Source organism: Haliotis asinina, chromosome 14 (genome assembly GCF_037392515.1).
Source record: "Haliotis asinina isolate JCU_RB_2024 chromosome 14, JCU_Hal_asi_v2, whole genome shotgun sequence".
Classification (NCBI taxonomy): domain Eukaryota; kingdom Metazoa; phylum Mollusca; class Gastropoda; order Lepetellida; family Haliotidae; genus Haliotis; species Haliotis asinina.
Genome location: NC_090293.1, coordinates 42,257,330 through 42,275,769, shown reverse-complemented (window position 1 = coordinate 42,275,769; position 18,440 = coordinate 42,257,330). Strand labels below are relative to the sequence as shown.

At 41.4% G+C, this 18,440-nt stretch overlaps 1 protein-coding gene across 1 annotated transcript; it reads left to right on the top strand.

The window, feature by feature from the left end:
- The first annotated feature begins 1,219 nt into the window (after positions 1-1,219).
- On the top strand, positions 1,220-13,577 carry LOC137260930 (uncharacterized). The gene is made up of 3 exons (XM_067798491.1): positions 1,220-1,515; positions 10,337-10,750; positions 11,089-13,577. Exons 1-3 carry the CDS (start codon positions 1,440-1,442, stop codon positions 11,235-11,237), a joined length of 639 nt encoding a protein of 212 aa, XP_067654592.1. The 5' UTR covers positions 1,220-1,439; the 3' UTR covers positions 11,238-13,577.
- The last annotated feature ends 4,863 nt before the right edge of the window (positions 13,578-18,440 follow it).

Below are 18,440 nucleotides of genomic sequence, written 5' to 3'. Positions count from 1 at the left end.
CCAGTCAAACTTGGTTGAGAGCATCTTTGATAAACAGATTCACGTGGGAACGTAAATGGTGCGATAACATAGAAAAGATATGATATTCTATCGATTACAGGTGGTATAAGTTATAAGGATGTAGTTTGGTTAGAGGTTCGTTAGCTGGTTGGTTGATTGGTTAGTTGGTTGACTTGTTAGTTGGTTGGAAGGTTGACTAGTTGGTTTGTTGGCTAGTTGGTTAGTTAGTTGGCTGTTTGGTTTGTTGGTTAGTCGACTAGTTGGTTGACTGGCAAGCGGATTAGCTGGTTGGTTGGGTGATTAGTTGGTTGAATGGCAGGGCCCCGTTCCTCAAAGTGATCGTAACGGTAAGGTGATCGTAACGCCCATACCTTAACATAGACTTACGGATATTGTAGCGCTACGACCGCATTGAGGAACATGACCCTGGTTGGTTAGCTGGCTGGTTGGTAGTATGGTAAGTTGGTAGATTAGTTAGGTGGATGGATTTTTAATGGCGCACTAAACACTTACATGGCGGCGATCAGTAAATATTGAAGTGTGAGCCAGATAACTGAGTGACATGAGCATCGATATACGCAATCTGGGATAGGATGATATTCATCAACACTTAAAACTGTTTACTTAATGTTACGGTTCATACTTCCTGACAGTCTGTCTTTGAAACAAAGACCTCACATTAAAACTGATAAGTTTGAAACAGACAATTTCAAACTGAAATTATTTTGATATATGTACATATACAAGGTTTCCTATCATCCTTAAATAAGAAGAAATACTTGGTAGTGTGTGAGACAAAGGTTGATATTCCCCTAATTTGAAAATGACTTTGTAACTATACTAAAAGTCTCCAAAATTAGTGTGTGACTGAGTGAGTATGGTTTAACGCCGCATTTTGCAGTATTCCAACAATATCGCGGCGGAGGCACCAGAAATGGTCTTCATATATTGTACCCATGTGGGGAATCAGACACGAGTCTTCGGCGTGACGAGCGAACGCTTTAACCACTAGGCTACCCTTCCTCCCCAAGACAACTAATATGGTCAGTAAAAAGCTGGCTATTGTTAAAGTTACGAAATTAACTGTCTAACAAAATGACAGAAACTCAGGCAGACTGAACCCTAGCTGACAAAACTGTAACACCAAACCTTCTAACGATGGTCAAATCCCAAAGGATCTGGGTCGTTTTAAAATATACCGATGAACATAGAACAATTTATCTCAGTACGCTAGTGTACACTGAACAGATCGCCAAAACGGAGCATGTCACACAGCTAGACAAACTGGCTGCTCTATGCAGGACAAGAGCGTTGTTGACACACGGCACCCCGGAGAGGAATCTGCATTATGTGCTTGTTACAGTAAATACTCGACTGTAACTGTCGGGGAGTGAATACAACCAGCATGAATTAACTTCAACTCTGCGACCGACCTTGTGATGATGGAGACGGACATACCAACTGAAATGTGTCTCTTCTTTGGACTCTTAATTTCGCTATTTCTAGGATGCAAAGGTTAGTATTTAAGCCCTAATGGATATTTGGAGAGATAGGTCGGCAACTTAACAACTTCCTTTCGTACATGGAACCTGAATTTGATTTAGTGTATTTTTTAAGAAAGTGTCCCAAACGTTGTGGCATGAACAAGGTTGCACCTTAACAATCATAACGCTCTGATGAAATTATACGTCATTCTTAACCCGCAATACTTGCGGTCTTAGGATGTATGACGCCTCGCTCGAAGTCTTTGAGGTCTCTCTATTTTGATTCATTCATTCTTCTGAGGTGGGTTTTTATGTTTCAGAATCAAAACTGATTGTAGAATTGTCGATTGGGCGTAGAGTGTGTGTGAGTGAGTTTAGTTTTACACCGCTGTTAGCAATATTCCAACAATATCACAGCAGTGGTTACGTAGAACAGAGGGAAATATTTATGCTTAGATAAGACAAATAAACTTGCGAACAATTACTTCCTTCTCGCATTGACCTACTTTGAATCTGTTGTAATTACTCAAATCAGCTCCACAAAATGTAAAACACAATTAAGTGTTCATAAATTAATATTCTGCTGTTTGGAAAATTGCTTTTTAAAATACAACACCTGACAAATGTACCCTTTTCTATGTTTATACTGACTGCGAAAATGTGTTCATGTAGGTTTTAATATTAAGTCAGGGTCACACTGAATTCCCATTGAGTGAACGTTACTTAAACATGGCTGTCCTTCTTCCTTCACAAGTCGATCCACAATTTGAAAAGTACTGTCGCTATTGTCGGTCTGTCTGCCGGTCTGGCCCCTACAGTCCGGAACAGGCGGCTTCTGACAGAGGAACTAGAATAGTGCGGTGTGATCATATGTATACTACAATATTTTCGCGTGCGATGGTAGTAGTAGTAGTAGTAGTAGTAGTAGTAGTAGTAGTAGTAGTAGTAGTAGTAGTAGTAGTAGCGAACAGCAATGTTCATGTTTGATGTCACGCAGGGCGTACACTAATGTTTATATTCGATGTCATTCATGATACACACTGATGTCACTCGGAGTGAAGTTATAACTGCATTTGTCGACAATGACTACGTACGGTACTTACTAGCAGCAGTATTAGTAGTAGCAGCAGCAGTAGTAGTAGCAGTAGTAGTAGCAGTAGTAGTAGTAGTAGTAGTGTACTAGAAGCAGCAGCAGCAGCAGTAGTAGTAGTAGTAGTGTAGTAGAAGCAGCAGCAGCAGTAGTAGTAGTAGTGTGTTGTAGTAGTAGTGTAGTAGTGTAGCAACAGCAGCAGCAGTAGTAGTGTGGTAGTAGCAACTGCAGCAGCAGTAGTAGTGGAGCAGCAGCAGCAGCAGTAGTAGTAGTAGTAGTAGTGTAGTAGAAGCAGCAGCAGCAGCAGTAGTAGTAGTGTAGTAGAAGCAGCAGCAGCAGCAGCAGTAGTAGTAGTGTAGTAGTAGCAACTGCAGCAGCAGCAGTAGTAGTAGTAGTGTAGCAGCAGCAGCAGCAGTAGTAGTAGTAGTGTAGCAGCAGCAGCAGCAGTAGTAGTAGTAGAGTGGTAGTAGTAGTGTAGTAGTGTAGCAACTGCAGCAGCAGCAGTAGTAGTGTAGTAGAAGCAGCAGTAGTAGTAGTAGTAGCAGCAGCAGTAGTTGTGTAGTAGAAGCAGCAGCAGCGGTAGTAGTAGCAGCAGCAGCAGTAGTAGTAGTATTAGTGTAGCAACAGCAGCAGCAGTAGTAGTGTAGCAGCAGCAGTAGTAGTAGTAGTGTAGTAAAAGCAGCAGCAGTAGTAGTGTAGTAGAAGCAGCAGCAGCAGCAGCGGTAGTAGTAGTAGCAGCAGCAGTAGTAGTAGTGTAGTAGAAGCAGCAGCAGCAGCAGTAGTAGTAGTGTAGTAGAAGCAGCAGCAGCAGTAGTAGTAGTAGCAGCAGTAGTAGTAGTGTAGTAGAAGCAGCAGCAGCAGCAGTAGTAGTAGCAGTAGTAGTGTAGTGGAAGCAGCAGCAGCAGCAGCAGTAGTAGTAGCAGTAGTAGTGTAGTAGAAGCAGCAGCAGCAGTAGTAGTAGTAGCAGCAGTAGTAGTAGTAGTGTAGTAGAAGCAGCAGCAGCAGCAGTAGTAGTAGTGTAGTAGAAGCAGCAGCAGCAGTAGTAGTAGTAGCAGTAGTAGTGTAGTAGAAGCAGCAGCAGCAGTAGTAGTAGTAGCAGCAGCAGTAGTAGTAGTGTAGTAGAAGCAGCAGCAGCAGCAGTAGTAGTAGCAGTAGTAGTGTAGTAGAAGCAGCAGCAGCAGTAGTAGTAGTAGCAGCAGCAGTAGTAGTAGTGTAGTAGAAGCAGCAGCAGCAGCAGTAGTAGTAGCAGTAGTAGTGTAGTAGAAGCAGCAGCAGCAGTAGTAGTAGTAGCAGCAGCAGTAGTAGTAGTGTAGTAGAAGCAGCAGCAGTAGTAGTAGTGTAGTAGAAGCAGCAGCAGCAGCAGTAGTAGTAGCAGTAGTAGTGTAGTGGAAGCAGCAGCAGCAGCAGCAGTAGTAGTAGCAGTAGTAGTGTAGTAGAAGCAGCAGCAGCAGCAGTAGTAGTAGTGTGGTAGTAGTAGTAGTGTAGTAGTGTAGCAACAGCAGCAGCAGCAGTAGTAGTAGTGTAGTAGAAGCAGCAGCAGCAGCAGTAGTAGTAGTGTAGTAGAAGCAGCAGCAGCAGTAGTAGTAGTAGCAGCAGTAGTAGTAGTGTAGTAGAAGCAGCAGCAGCAGCAGTAGTAGTAGCAGTAGTAGTGTAGTGGAAGCAGCAGCAGCAGCAGCAGTAGTAGTAGCAGTAGTAGTGTAGTAGAAGCAGCAGCAGCAGTAGTAGTAGTAGCAGCAGTAGTAGTAGTAGTGTAGTAGAAGCAGCAGCAGCAGCAGTAGTAGTAGTGTAGTAGAAGCAGCAGCAGCAGTAGTAGTAGTAGCAGTAGTAGTGTAGTAGAAGCAGCAGCAGCAGTAGTAGTAGTAGCAGCAGCAGTAGTAGTAGTGTAGTAGAAGCAGCAGCAGCAGCAGTAGTAGTAGCAGTAGTAGTGTAGTAGAAGCAGCAGCAGCAGTAGTAGTAGTAGCAGCAGCAGTAGTAGTAGTGTAGTAGAAGCAGCAGCAGCAGCAGTAGTAGTAGCAGTAGTAGTGTAGTAGAAGCAGCAGCAGCAGTAGTAGTAGTAGCAGCAGCAGTAGTAGTAGTGTAGTAGAAGCAGCAGCAGTAGTAGTAGTGTAGTAGAAGCAGCAGCAGCAGCAGTAGTAGTAGCAGTAGTAGTGTAGTGGAAGCAGCAGCAGCAGCAGCAGTAGTAGTAGCAGTAGTAGTGTAGTAGAAGCAGCAGCAGCAGCAGTAGTAGTAGTGTGGTAGTAGTAGTAGTGTAGTAGTGTAGCAACAGCAGCAGCAGCAGTAGTAGTAGTGTAGTAGAAGCAGCAGCAGCAGCAGTAGTAGTAGTAGTAGTAGTAGTGTAGAAGCCGCAGTAGTAGCAGTGTAGCAACAGCAGCAGCAGTAGTAGTGTAGCAACAGCAGTAGTAGTAGTGTAGTAGTAGCAGCAGCAGTAGTAGTGTAGTAGAAGCAGCAGCAGTAGTAGTGTAGTAGAAGCAGCAGCAGCAGCAGTAGTAGTAGCAGCAGCAGTAGTAGTAGTGTAGTAGAAGCAGCAGCAGTAGTAGTGTGGTAGTAGTAGTAGTGTAGTAGTGTAGCAACAGCAGCAGCAGTAGTAGTGTGGTAGTAGCAACTGCAGCAACAGCAGCAGTAGTAGTAGTAGTGTAGCAGCAGCAGCAGCAGTAGTAGTAGTAGTAGTGTAGCAGCAGCAGTAGTAGCAGTGTAGTAGAAGCAGCAGCAGTAGTACTTAGTTGTCGTTGTCGTTGTTGTGGTTTTGTTGCAAGACAGAGGTATTTGTAAGTTGTTATATCAAAAGCACTTGTAAAACTGAAAAAGTGGCGTAAAAATAGAAATATTAGTAGAAGTAGTCGTAATGAAAACAAACAGAGAATGTTGTTGTTCATGATAGAAGATGTTGTAAAATAGGCGATGATAAGACCATCAGAGATAGTGGTACCAGGCGCACACGTAGCAGTACTTGTTCATTGTGTGCAGGCAGACACCTAGGGGGAGGAGAGTGTACGCATCACTCAAGTCACGTAATCTACAGCGACAAAAGATTGGGAGACAAGCTTAAGGTTTAGAGAAGCGGTGAAAGTTATTTCGGTATTTCGTCGCCATGTCTCGAAATATTACTGATGGTTTAAAAGATTTCTACAGCAGCCCAATGGGTGCAGGTTCGCTGACTTTGTTGATACGTGTTATCATATCCTAACTGTGTAAACTAGTGCTCATGATGTCAACCATTGGGTTGTTCTTCAACCATAGTACATTCCCTTCCGCCCAGCCTATATATGCACAGCTCCTGGAACTTGTAGTAAGTCGGATATTCCATGGGATCTGAACTACTAGTGTGGCGATAAACAACAAGCATACAACGCATAAAGTATAATCGATTTGTTCAAGTTTTCACGCAACTGATTTATTTAATCATAATTCAAGAACCTGTGTGGTATTTGGTCATAAGAGACTTTTTCATTTATAGCTGGGAGAGATGATGATAACGATGATGATGATGATGATGATGATGATCGCTTACATTCTACATGCTTATCCATAAAAAAACTATTAATGTGTTATTGATGTGTGTGTCTTGCGGTACATATCCCTATAGATACCGTATTTTAATGGCGTGTTTACCCATTCTTTAGAATACACAGTCCCCATTTGTCAGGGTTAGCTGACCCGTGTGCACATGTCGAGGGCGTGGCCCATATCGCAACATTCGCTAAGAAACAATTTGTTACACCACGCCCACGATATAAAGAAGGGAAATGATTAAGCGCCTCTTGACCGACTATTCAGATAAACACAATAGACAAGCCAGTAAACTGTTTAGTGGTCTCAGTTATAGAGACCGTTTGCTCTGGAAACCTAAATTACGGTTATAATATTTATGATCTGGGTCACATCGACGTTTATGTTCGGTAAAATTTGTCTCTAAATTTTATGACAGTATTTTTAAAATAGATTTCACTATCTCATCACACTTTCGGCTCAACGTTGCTTATTGGCAGTCGTCCAAAACAGACTGAGACTGTCACGACACTCCCTTATGTAACCAAATGTTGTAAACACACGAGAGAAACATTCACTACATTTCTCAAGATAATATTTTAATGGTAGCAAGACACAAATCTCGGGTTATTATGTTATATCTAAAACGCTTGCACATGGAACTTGAAATAACAACAATAATAATCATATTTGTATGCCTTAAATCAGTATTGCCTTAAATCTAAACATGTGCTTCTGCGCATAAAATCTTTAGCTTAATTTCCGGACAACAGACAGTTGATGTATATTCATATTTATACCACACATACCAGATGACCGTGTATATTATAAGTCAGAACACGTTTCAATTTATATACACAAAGTTATGCTGAAGTGTCTGAGGTAGACGAAGGTCGGGGATAATTAAGATGCGTTTTATCACACTTTCTTTATTTACTAGGGATATTTAGAATATTAAAATATTAGCTAAATACGATTTCCTGGTAAATCCGGAAGTTGACATGGCTAAGGATAGATCACAGTCTGTTTGTGAGTGAGTACATCTACAGCAATATTCCATCACCATTACGGTGAGGGACAACTTCACGATGGGGGACAACTGGGCTTCACACATTGTACCCATGTGGGGAATCGAACCCGGGTCTTCAGCGTGACGAGCGGACGCTTTAACCACTACGCTTACCCAATTCCCACAGCCTGCTTAAAAGACGAGAGGTACGAAGTATACAGCCATAGAATGCTGTGAGGGATAACAATCAAGGTGCCGGCCGGCACACAAAACATTTATTCACGGCGACTGAACAAGACAGAAGACGACTGGACAAGACATGCTCACATGTAGCATGGACGGCCAGCTTACAGTACACTCATCTGATAAGCTCACCGTGTGATGCACGGGTAGTGCACTAATTAAAGGGACCATTGTCTCATGTTTACATCTCACATCACTCCCCTCCAGTATGGTTTAAGATTACAAGATCTTTACTAACCAAAATATTTTTACGTCGCGTATCAACTGTTTTAGAATTCACACACAGAAAATCACCAAAGATTTTACTGACAACAAAACCCGTCTGAAAAAGTTGCTTGCGAGATTTATAGGACCAGTTAGAACAGTAAGTGCAACGTTATCACCTATTTCAAAGCTTCTCGAGTGTCTATCACACGTATCGTCTTGACGTTCATATTTGGCTTGAAGATGTTTCTTTGAACACAGTTCCCACAGACAACGCCCTATCACGTGTGCTGCACGGGTATCGCACTAATTAAAGGGACTATCCGCCCCATGTTTACATCTCACAATGCATGACATGTTTAATCAGTATGGTCCGAGTTAATATCCATACAATACAGTTGTAAAATACAAAAGAAGATAGAAAATAACGATTTTATGACATTGTTATTTTCAGGCTACACAATATTCAATGTTAAAACCCCAATAAACCACAACGTACGAGAAATTGAATTCGCTTATAAAACGAATTCCGTGTGGGGTTAAAGTTGTCATTTTTACAAATACTAATCAATCATATATATTGATAACATCTGCCCCACAGCAAAGGACTAATGTATGTTACTATGGTAACAAGCTGAGGACACTATAGTTGTTTTGTTTGCAATTCACATAAGCACCACGTATCGCAGGTACGTGTGGTTCCATATATAAGAACGTGGGTTCTATGCATGTACTACAACGCCAGATGTTCAACACCATGTGTGCCAGGGTTCCAATCTTTCTGCCGGCTTGTTAATGAACTTTACCCAACCAGTCTGTTGAGTCATGGTCAAGAACAAGGCAGTGGTACTATGTTGGAGGACACACTTGTACCAAAGTCGGTATCGATCTGGATTTGGGTTGTCATGCTCGTTACCTCACACAAAATCAAGGTTCCTCTTCATTTTCTGTTTAATCTGTTGTGTTTGTTTGTTTTTTAATATTCGCATTCAATATATTTGTTGTTTTAGCAATGTTCAACCAATACCGCGATGGGGTGAAATGGGCTTCACACATTGTAACCATGTGGGGGAATCGAACCTGGATCTTCCACGTGACGAGGAATGCTTTACCCACTAGGCTACCCCACCGCCCCATATTTGTATATTAAATCTCAGGTTCCGGGCGTTCTGCACGCAGTTGTTTTAATACAGTATTGCTAAACACCTTATCCCTTCCACTAACCCAGCGCCATGGAATGTTGTTCGTAATATCGATCACTAGTATGCCTGATCTAGACCAAACCTTTCCAGACAACAGTCATATAGATGCGGGAAGGGTCATCAAACAAAATACGTGGCATAATCATGCCTGTCTGCATTAAATCAAGATATGAAAGATCATGAATGACTTGAATGATTTTGTTCTACGTGTAAGTACTAACATACGTACTGACATGCAAAACGCAATCGTGACCATGAACCATAGACTTACTAGTCTCGTCATAACAACGGGGCACGTAAGGGTGCTCTTTAACGTACGACTGTATCAGGGAAGGAAACTCACGCAAGACGAGAGATAAAACAAGCCGTGCATGTTCCTACTTACGTGGAGAAGGATCTAAAACGACATCAAAGTGGAACATATTACTGGTATATGTGATTGGGGGACATCTCAAACGGCGCTGTGATATACCCTAAACTGTCTCAAAGCAACACACTGCGTTAACCAGTCTCCACCCATTATAACCCCTGGTTTCAGCTAGTACTAGGTATGGATGTAGGACGCTAAGAAATTGATCGGGTGACCTTTCTGATTGAAATCAGCTAGGTAGCAATCTGTATTTCCCCATAACGCTAAATATTTCGGTAGGATATGGTAAGGAAAGCAACCCGTCCCTTTAGCTATTATCCTTGTAATTGTCTTTCAAACAGTTCATATTAAAACCCCATTTTAGAGTAGAAATATATTTACCGCCCTTTAACGTAAATCTCGTTCACACGGCGTCGTAAATTAACGATGCGGTGGCCCAGTCTGAGCCCCTTTTCACGAAATTACGAAGAATGCCGTAAGTCTATATTAGTCTATGTGTGAGTGCGTTTTGTTTTGCGCCGTTGTCTCAGGCGGGGGACACCAGAAATGGGCTTCACACATTGTGCCCAGTCAGTATTGTACACACTATGATCTATATAGTGAGGAGGTACGAGAGACGTAGCACTACGCTGACTTTTCCATATGGGACCCTGGTAGTGAAAGCGTTCGCGGTGTTAAAGCGTTTCTGGTGTCCCCCGTCATAAGATTGCTGAAATATTGCTAAAAGCGGCGTAAGACCCAACCATTTTGAGTAATACCTCCACTGAGGGACAATGGACTCTGTATACCTAGATACGCTTTATATGTATTGACTTGCAATAATTGTTGATTTATATCCGGGTTATGTTCACATGACAATGGAGGAAGCCAGGTACTTGTACATTTATTATTTATTTATTAGCATTTTGTATGAAGGGGTTGTGCTTTTATCCTCCGTCGACATGATTGGTGAATCTATTTGTAAATACTTGACTATGAATGTGTTACCGCCGTGTGAAAAGAAACTTCGGAAAAATGACAACCAATATAGCTGGAGGTGGGTGGGGGGTCGTTCACATTTTCTCTGTCGAATGTGTCGGTGGTGTGACTGAATATAGTCAAACATACCAAATATTCTGTGTGGTCCTTGACACCCGGCACTCATAGATATTTGTAGTTAACCAACTAATCGGCAGTGCCTCGTTGTTGTTATTATTGTTGTTGTTATTATTGTTGTTGTTTTTATTGTTGTTATTCGATGTCTTCCAGCTTCTTGTCCGTCAGTCAACTGGGTAGAGCGGGACAACATGTGCTATCTGTTCCAAGCTACCACCGTCTCTCACCCGGATGCAGAAGCGTCATGCGCAGAGAGCGGAGGAAACATCGCTTCAATCAAAACCGATCAAAACGCATATTTCGTCAAGTCGTTGTTTACATCTAGCAGTGACATAAAGACTGTGTGGTCGCGCTATCTGCTGATAAAACACGACAGCGACGCGTACGTTACATCTAGACTGGAGAACGTCACAGACTGTGTCGGATGCAATTCCCTTAAACCTTCCTTCGTCAGTCAAGGGGTGAATGCATCGTGTATAGTGACGGGGTCCATAACGTCATCTTCAGCAACGTGGAACACCGCCGACTGTTACGAGGTTCATCAAGTAATATGTGAAAAAACATCAGGTACGTGAATAAACAGGAATATGTTCGGATGAGGAGGATCGTGCAAATTACGCATAGATAAGACATCTTAAGTATAAACACTTGCGTGAGTATTCTCATGATCTGTATAAATGCTGTGCATCTTTAACGAAGTGTAAAAGCTATCAGAAATCGCAGGTTGGGATGGTTCGAATTGGGTACGGTCATTCCATTATTCAAGCTGTTGGTAATTTAGACGGAGAACGTCTAACAGACAGACGCATAGAGGGTGATGTAAAAACGGTGAATATAGGTTTATGATAGAAAATGAACAAATAATTTTCCATGTTCTTTCCAATATTTATTTTTCCATGTTCCAGTTATCAGTAGTCTGGCAGTGAAGGACATCGCCGCCATTGCCTGTCTCGCCTTCCTCGTCGTTAGCTTCATCATCGTCATCACCATCGACCTCTTCAAGAACCCTGTGCCTGAAGACAGGAGGCGGATCTTAGAGGACAGGAACCTGTAGATAGTGCATTCTGGGAAAACATTGTGCCTTAACACAGGAGGCGGATCTTAGATGACCGGAACTTGTAGACAGTGCATTCTGAGAAAACATTGTGCCTGAAGGCAGGAGACGGATCTTAGAGGACCAGAAATTGTAGACAGTGCATTCTGGGAGAACCCCATGTCTGAAGACAGGACGCGGATCTGAGAGGACCGGAACTTGTAGAGAGTGCATTCTGGGAAAACACTGTACTTGAGGACAGGAGGCGGATCTTGGAGGACCAGAACATGTAGACAGTGCACTCTGGGACAAGACTGTGCCTGGAGACATGTGGATTTAAACAGTCTGTGATATTTGGTCAAAAAGGTTGATCATTTCTATTATTATCCCCGTGTTGTGGGATATCTGATCAACCTAAATGAATGATTTGAGTGGTTGAATCATGTATATAAGTATAAGTCACTCTTACACACCTGATAGCTACATGCAACAGTCTTTTGTCCACCCGATCGTCAATGTGCAGTCGTATATGATTATGCTTGATGGATTCTCTATATACACATTGTTTTGTACGTGTATATGTCTCCGAATCATGTGTTGAACCACAGTCATCTGTAAGTTTGTTCCATGAAATATGGCTGTGAAAAGATGAAACTATTATAGCTATGATTCATCGTCGCCGATGCCTCGTCAGGGAAGAAGTTGAGAGATCTTACAAAAAGACGATCAAGTGTGAAATTTATTGTGACACTGCCTGACGCTAGGGTTAGGGAGTGCGTTAAGTTTTACGCCGCGTTTAGCAATATTCCCGCAATAAATGACTTCTCCAGAAATGGGCTTCACACATAGTACCCGTGTGTGGAATCGAACTCGGCGTGACGACCGAACGCTTTAGCAAACTACGCTATCCCACCGCCCTCGCCTGACGCAAGGCTTAACAGGGGACTGTCTACTCGGAGTCAGAATAACGTATGGGCGCGGGGTATCCGGGATTCAGAAGACTACCAGTATAGCATCTGCATCATTCCAGACTTTAGTAGAAGGCACACAAAAGTAAAAAGACAAGAAATGGTTATTCAATGGTAGTACAGTTGATCAAGATGCGCGTAGCATTAATAGGTTATAGCTGAATCTTGTCAGCCAACGGGATGTTTTATTTTTTTTTTTTAAACAAATTCCAGTTTTAAGTGCATAGTTTTAAAGCGGACAGTTTAGCGCACACACGCATAAACGCGAGAGCGACCATGCACACGTCGCTGTTTGAGGGGAATAATGTTGAGAACGACGTTCAACCCAATTTCACTCCACTTTGCGCGACGGCGTCATCACCACCGCCCCCACCGTCGCCATCATCACATTAACTGACACCCAGACTACTAGGGAACGAGTTGCAGTTATAAACAGTGATACATATGCACAGTTAAGTTATATGGGAGTTAAGTTATATACCTACCCAACCCATTACGGGATTCGTCATATTGTGGTGCAAGAATTTAATGTAAATGGGCCCGGTTCCCAGATTTACACTGTTATTGACCCTTGTCCTTGTGAGCACCATGCACGTCTTGTAGGGTTCACGAAAGTGAGTGACCTGCTTTACTTCAGTTTTCCTCCATTCTTATTCTTATTCTCTCCCTTCCCCTGTTATGACCAGTGTTGTAGCAGCATGGTCATCATGACTTATGTTACTGCCGTGGCTGCACGTTAGAATTAAATGTTCTTTTATGAAAAAAGAAAAGATATTGTCGACCACATACGTCACTCTTGTAACTTTAGATAGCAAGACTCTCAGCATCGTGAATTTGGCACCTTTTAGTCCGATGATTTGGAGCCACAAACGTGGGGTTAGTGTCAGGTGAACTTTCTACATCCGGAACATTCAGAAGGTTAAATTAATCAGAGTCTACTATACTGTTGTGTGACTTAACATCCTGTCGTTACTGAGCGCCATGTGATCTATACCCAGAAAGAAATACTATCGAAGGAAGATGTAAGTTATGTGACGGTTTTCATTTGTGTGAAGCAAAATTTCTAAATCGGATATATAAAGAAATGAAGAATGGAAGACTGACAACTGATGGATGACTGGCTCAAGAATTAGCGGATACTGCTTTGAGACCAGGCTGATTTCACCTACTGCCATCGCGAGTTATCTTAGCTTCAGACTGAGACGTTTTGTATCTGAGTTCATTATTTACACACATATTTTTGTCCCAAAGGGCAAAGTTTTGACAACTGTGATATCGATCGGCCCAAGTGATTGAAACAGCTCGTCATGCCAGTTCTTATGTACACACGTAATCAGTATCCATTTACTAGGGCATTACACGTCTATATATATAAACCATGGTTGTCCTTTAAGTGGCATCAGATACTGCTTTACTTACATGATTGATCTGAGTTACTTATTCCGTGACGTGTATCAATCAATTTCTTGTCAGTGATATCAAGGAAAGGTCATGACACAAGTGAAGGAAGTTAAAACATTAAATACACGCCGCCTGAAAGCTGAAATCCGAGATAATAACACACCAATAAAGCATTTATAAAAAGGATACAGTATTTACTGTAAGACGCACCTTCTTACTTAAAATACTTGTTTTTTGAAAATTATTTAATGAAACTAGCACCTGGAAATCTGAACTCTCTTCATCAAACCATATATATGATCCCGAGAACATTGTGTCCAGGTTTTCAAGTAGTAAAGGGAGATAACTCTTATACCTCTACCGTACCATCAACGCAACTCAAAGTTACACAACACCAAATGTTTTCCCATAGACAACTGTAGTACGCGTACATTTTTCTAAATCAGGCTATCAACAGCCATTCCATGCACACATGAATACGTTCTGGCCTTTAAACTGCAATAAAACACAATATCTGACCAACTAGTCCGGCTAACTTTCCCAGCACAGGAAGCTGAACACATCAGCCCCAGTACAACGTTCCTTTAAAAACAAACATATTACACTATTTCATCCAGTCACAGCTGTCACATGCATCTGTCTCTTCAGTTGTACGGTACTCGCTCAGGGATCATATGTTTAGTGCAGTGGAACCTATAGCCTAGTGTTTATTCAGACCTTCTAAAACGGCAAAAGTTGTTTTATGGTCGTTTACTTGAGAAGTATATACAGACATCATCCTGTATGTAAGTGCTTGGAATGACACTTTCATTGCATTTCATATTTCACGTACTGTCTCCTCTCAAGTGCCCGAGAAGCGTTGAGTTACTGACCTGCTGTTATAGACTTATAACACTTACGACTGTCTTAGCGCTAAGATATATATCTAAAACTACTTTCATCCTTTCTGTGCATGCATTATGTTACATGTATGGAGATTGTACTGTTTTGCGATGTGGGTTAAGGTAAAGTCTCTTAAAATTCATACGATATCAACTGTAAGTCTCACAGTTGTCTCATCCGCAACTTGTTCACTGTTATAATATGGTTCCAACACATAGATGAAAGTCAGTTGCGACTGTATAAAACAATCAAGGCGCAGCACAGTCACTGTTCCAGGTCAGCACACTCTGTAGGTGTTCATTCCTGAAGGATTAAGTAGACTAAGGCGTGTCGTGCCACCGACCTTCCAGGATGGTGATCGTCCTTCTACTGCCTCCCACAGTGCTGACTTCATACTTTCTGGATGACTCTTGGACTGACCTCTTCTTCCAGTCTTTTTCTTCCTGATGGCATACACCATTGCATATCTTTGTGATTTACCACAACCAAACAATGTGCTCAAGTATCTTGCTAAGAATATGCCTGTTTACATGAATGTCCACAACAATAGATTTTCTATTTTACTCCGTTCCCACTGTCTGAAGCTAAAAACACACGTCATTCTTATATATACTGAACAGCAAATGAAACGCAATTTTCACCCAAAAAAAAGTGAAATCGCCTAAAAGTTAGCGTTCACGTTAATGCCTTCTATTAAAAAAAATGACAAAAAAGCTAGTGTTGCGTTTATTTTGCTGGTCAGTTTTTGAAAACCGTTGTGGTCGCACATGATCATATTGTCCAGATTACATGTACAATGTACAATGTTTTATGAGAAGAAGAAAAATTCAAAGACTTGACACTTCTAAATGACATTCAAAGACTTAATGTTTTATGAGTTTCCAACTATGATAACCTGATTACTGCAGATCTTGACGTTTTGTTATATTACCAAGGCGTGCCCACACTGTGACCCTGGTCAGGCATATCTTTAAGACCCTAAATAATATCATCCTGTGTTGGGTTTAATTTTATCCAGGTGTTACGTGTAGATGTATGATCAACCTTCCGTGTCCATATATGGAGTTGAGTTTTAAAATACATACCAAAACATAAGTCTCATTAACCTATTCAGACACTGACCTACTTTTCAGCCGATCCGAATGTTCTCGTGTGGAAGTGTAAATCGACACTTCAAACAATTCTAGTTAAACTGAATTTCAGTTCATTGTTTCATAAGAAAATGATATTTATAAATGAATTGTAATTATAAACGTTAACAACACCGTCTTTCTATACTTTAAGTCGAGGTTAAGACAGCATATCTTAACTATGGAATTGCAGACTGCCCCTGTATGATGAGGTCGTAAAATAAGTCACAATGCATCTGGCTCACTGGTTAAACCTGTTATGTATTTTTTGCGCTTATTCACCGTAGTCCTGTGACGCACAACGAGGTTGATGTAATATCAGTTCCGTCAGAGACCGCCAAACTTTTCTAGCGGCAGAGCCTCGTTTTGAGATTTCCTGATTTCTAGGTTTCCGTTTGTCAGAGCCCGCTTTACGACAGAGCACGCCGTACGACGTGTTTGCTATGATTAGAAAGAGCTTAGTGTTTCAATATTCAAGTGCATAGACTTATCAAATCATACTGATTAATATTTATGCACCCAGTTAACTGACTTAGTTTAAAAATTCTGGACTGGTTATCGCACTAAGTTGCGCAATAGGACGGAGCCAAGTAAACAGGAAACGAGACTGTTCTCTAGTCAGTGTTTTGACATGTTTATTGCATCCTTGTCGTTAAATGATTAGAGTGTTAGATGAATGCCCTTATCTGTGTATGTGTACATGACATCACAAATAGATATGATATTCTGATGTTGTAGGATTTATTGGACTGTTTTTCATGTGGGTTCTAAAACAGAATGTTTGCGTTTTATTTTGGTGTACGTTGTGTTTACGAGTCGGGTACAGACTGAGCCCTGACACTGTACTTCACCTGTACTTCAACAGTATAAGATATCAACAAGACCACAATATATTGTAAGGGATAACAATCAAGGCGCCGGCCGGCACACAAAACATTTATTCACGACGACTGGACAAGACAGAAGACAAGACGAGACTGATGCACACATGTAGCACGGACGCCCCGCTTATAGTACTCTCCTCCGATTGGCTCACCGTGTCACGTGTGATGCACAGGTATCGCACTAATTAAAAGGACCGTCCGTCTCATGTTTACATCTCACAATATCCTCTCAGTTTTGCAACTCAACTATATAGGCCCAATAATTAGGACAATGGCAATAACCATTTGAAACAATTATTCAGATTTCGACATTACTTATAAATCTGCAATAAGGAATGTGTAGGGCAGGCGTAATTTTGTGGCAATAAACGACAGGAACAGTAATTGTGACAAATTTTCGACTTTCAGGACAGAAGATGTTTTCTGATGCCATATCACTGTCAAATACACGGACGACAGAGAAAGCTATGCTAAATTGTAAATCATGCTTTAAAAAATAAAGTCAAGGTGATACTCAAGCAGGCGTTTGCACTCATACAAAGAGAAAACAGCCAAGATATATTCACTTTGGTAGTACATGAGGCACAAGGCCCCTGGGGGTATTTATTGTGAAAATACAAAATGGTTAAGGGGCACTGATGCGGAGCAATTTCCATTGACTGGTGTAAACTTTTGTTATTGTTTTTCTCCCGTACGTACCCGGATGATATCCCAGAATTTGCGACTGGTTCGTGACCTCTGCTGCGCAATCCGTATGCGCTATTGAGAGTTTAATTATAGACAGATCAACTAAGGAGAAGTCATTTTTACTTCATTACAAATGTATTATGAAAACAAATGAAGCACTTTGAAGGTTAATCATGTGCCAGTGGTAGAAACGGTCAAAAACTATTGATACGGAAAAATAACGAAGCCAATGTACGTCTCTATATTTTGTCTCATAACCCTAATTAGTTTATTGTCATATTTGTATGATTTTGAAAATTAATAAAAGAACACACGGTCTGCTTATACTTATGGTAAATTTCTTTCATGACAGCACTATTTATACATTGTATAGATTGCCAGTGTGGATCCTATGTCACACACATACGCGATCTAGTGTGTGTTTTCTGTCATATCGATTCTGCTAAACGCTACAACAAATAAATTAAAACAAAATGCAAATAATGAATGTAAAACAGACTAACTTTATAGCAACAATGTCAGGCTACTACCTTGTTCAGGAATGTATCCATCAAAATCCACATAAAAGAAATGGTATTCCATTCAACTGCAGCTGGTAAATAATCCTGCTCTATGCCGTGTGTCTTACAACAGTCTAGTTTGCGAGAAAGTGACACATCATTTCAAGTCTTTCACATTGGTGAAAACCTGATAAACATCTCTTTCGTCGCCCAAGATAGCACACCTGGCAACTAACTGTATGATTTCCGCCATTCTAAGTAATTTAGTTAACCAATAATGAGCAATCAAACTTCAACGCAAGGGTGGTTAATTCTTTGAAGGGAGGATGTTGTTTTTGACACTCGCACTTTACGACAGGGTGTAGTCAGTATAAATTAGTGCATCTACACACACTACCTTTTGACAAATCCGCTAGAAGATAAAAGTAAAGCCCCTTTACGTCATTTCCGCCTTTGTTGCATTCTGGCGATCAGGGCACCGTTTCACTAAACTCTCGTAAGCCTAAGATCTCGTAACTTTTCTCGTAGCATTCGTACTTCCTGTACTGCAACACAGGGAGTACGAATGATACGGGAAAAGTTACGAGATCGTAGGCTTAAGGGAGTATAGTGAAAGGGGGCCCTGGATTACATGCAATACGTCAAGGTGATAACAAGACGAAACGTTAATCTTACCGGTCTGCAGAAGAAAGTGCTGGATATATGATCTAGTGAGTGAGTTTAGTTTTACGCCGCACTCAGCAATATTCCAGCTATATGGCGGCGGTCTGTA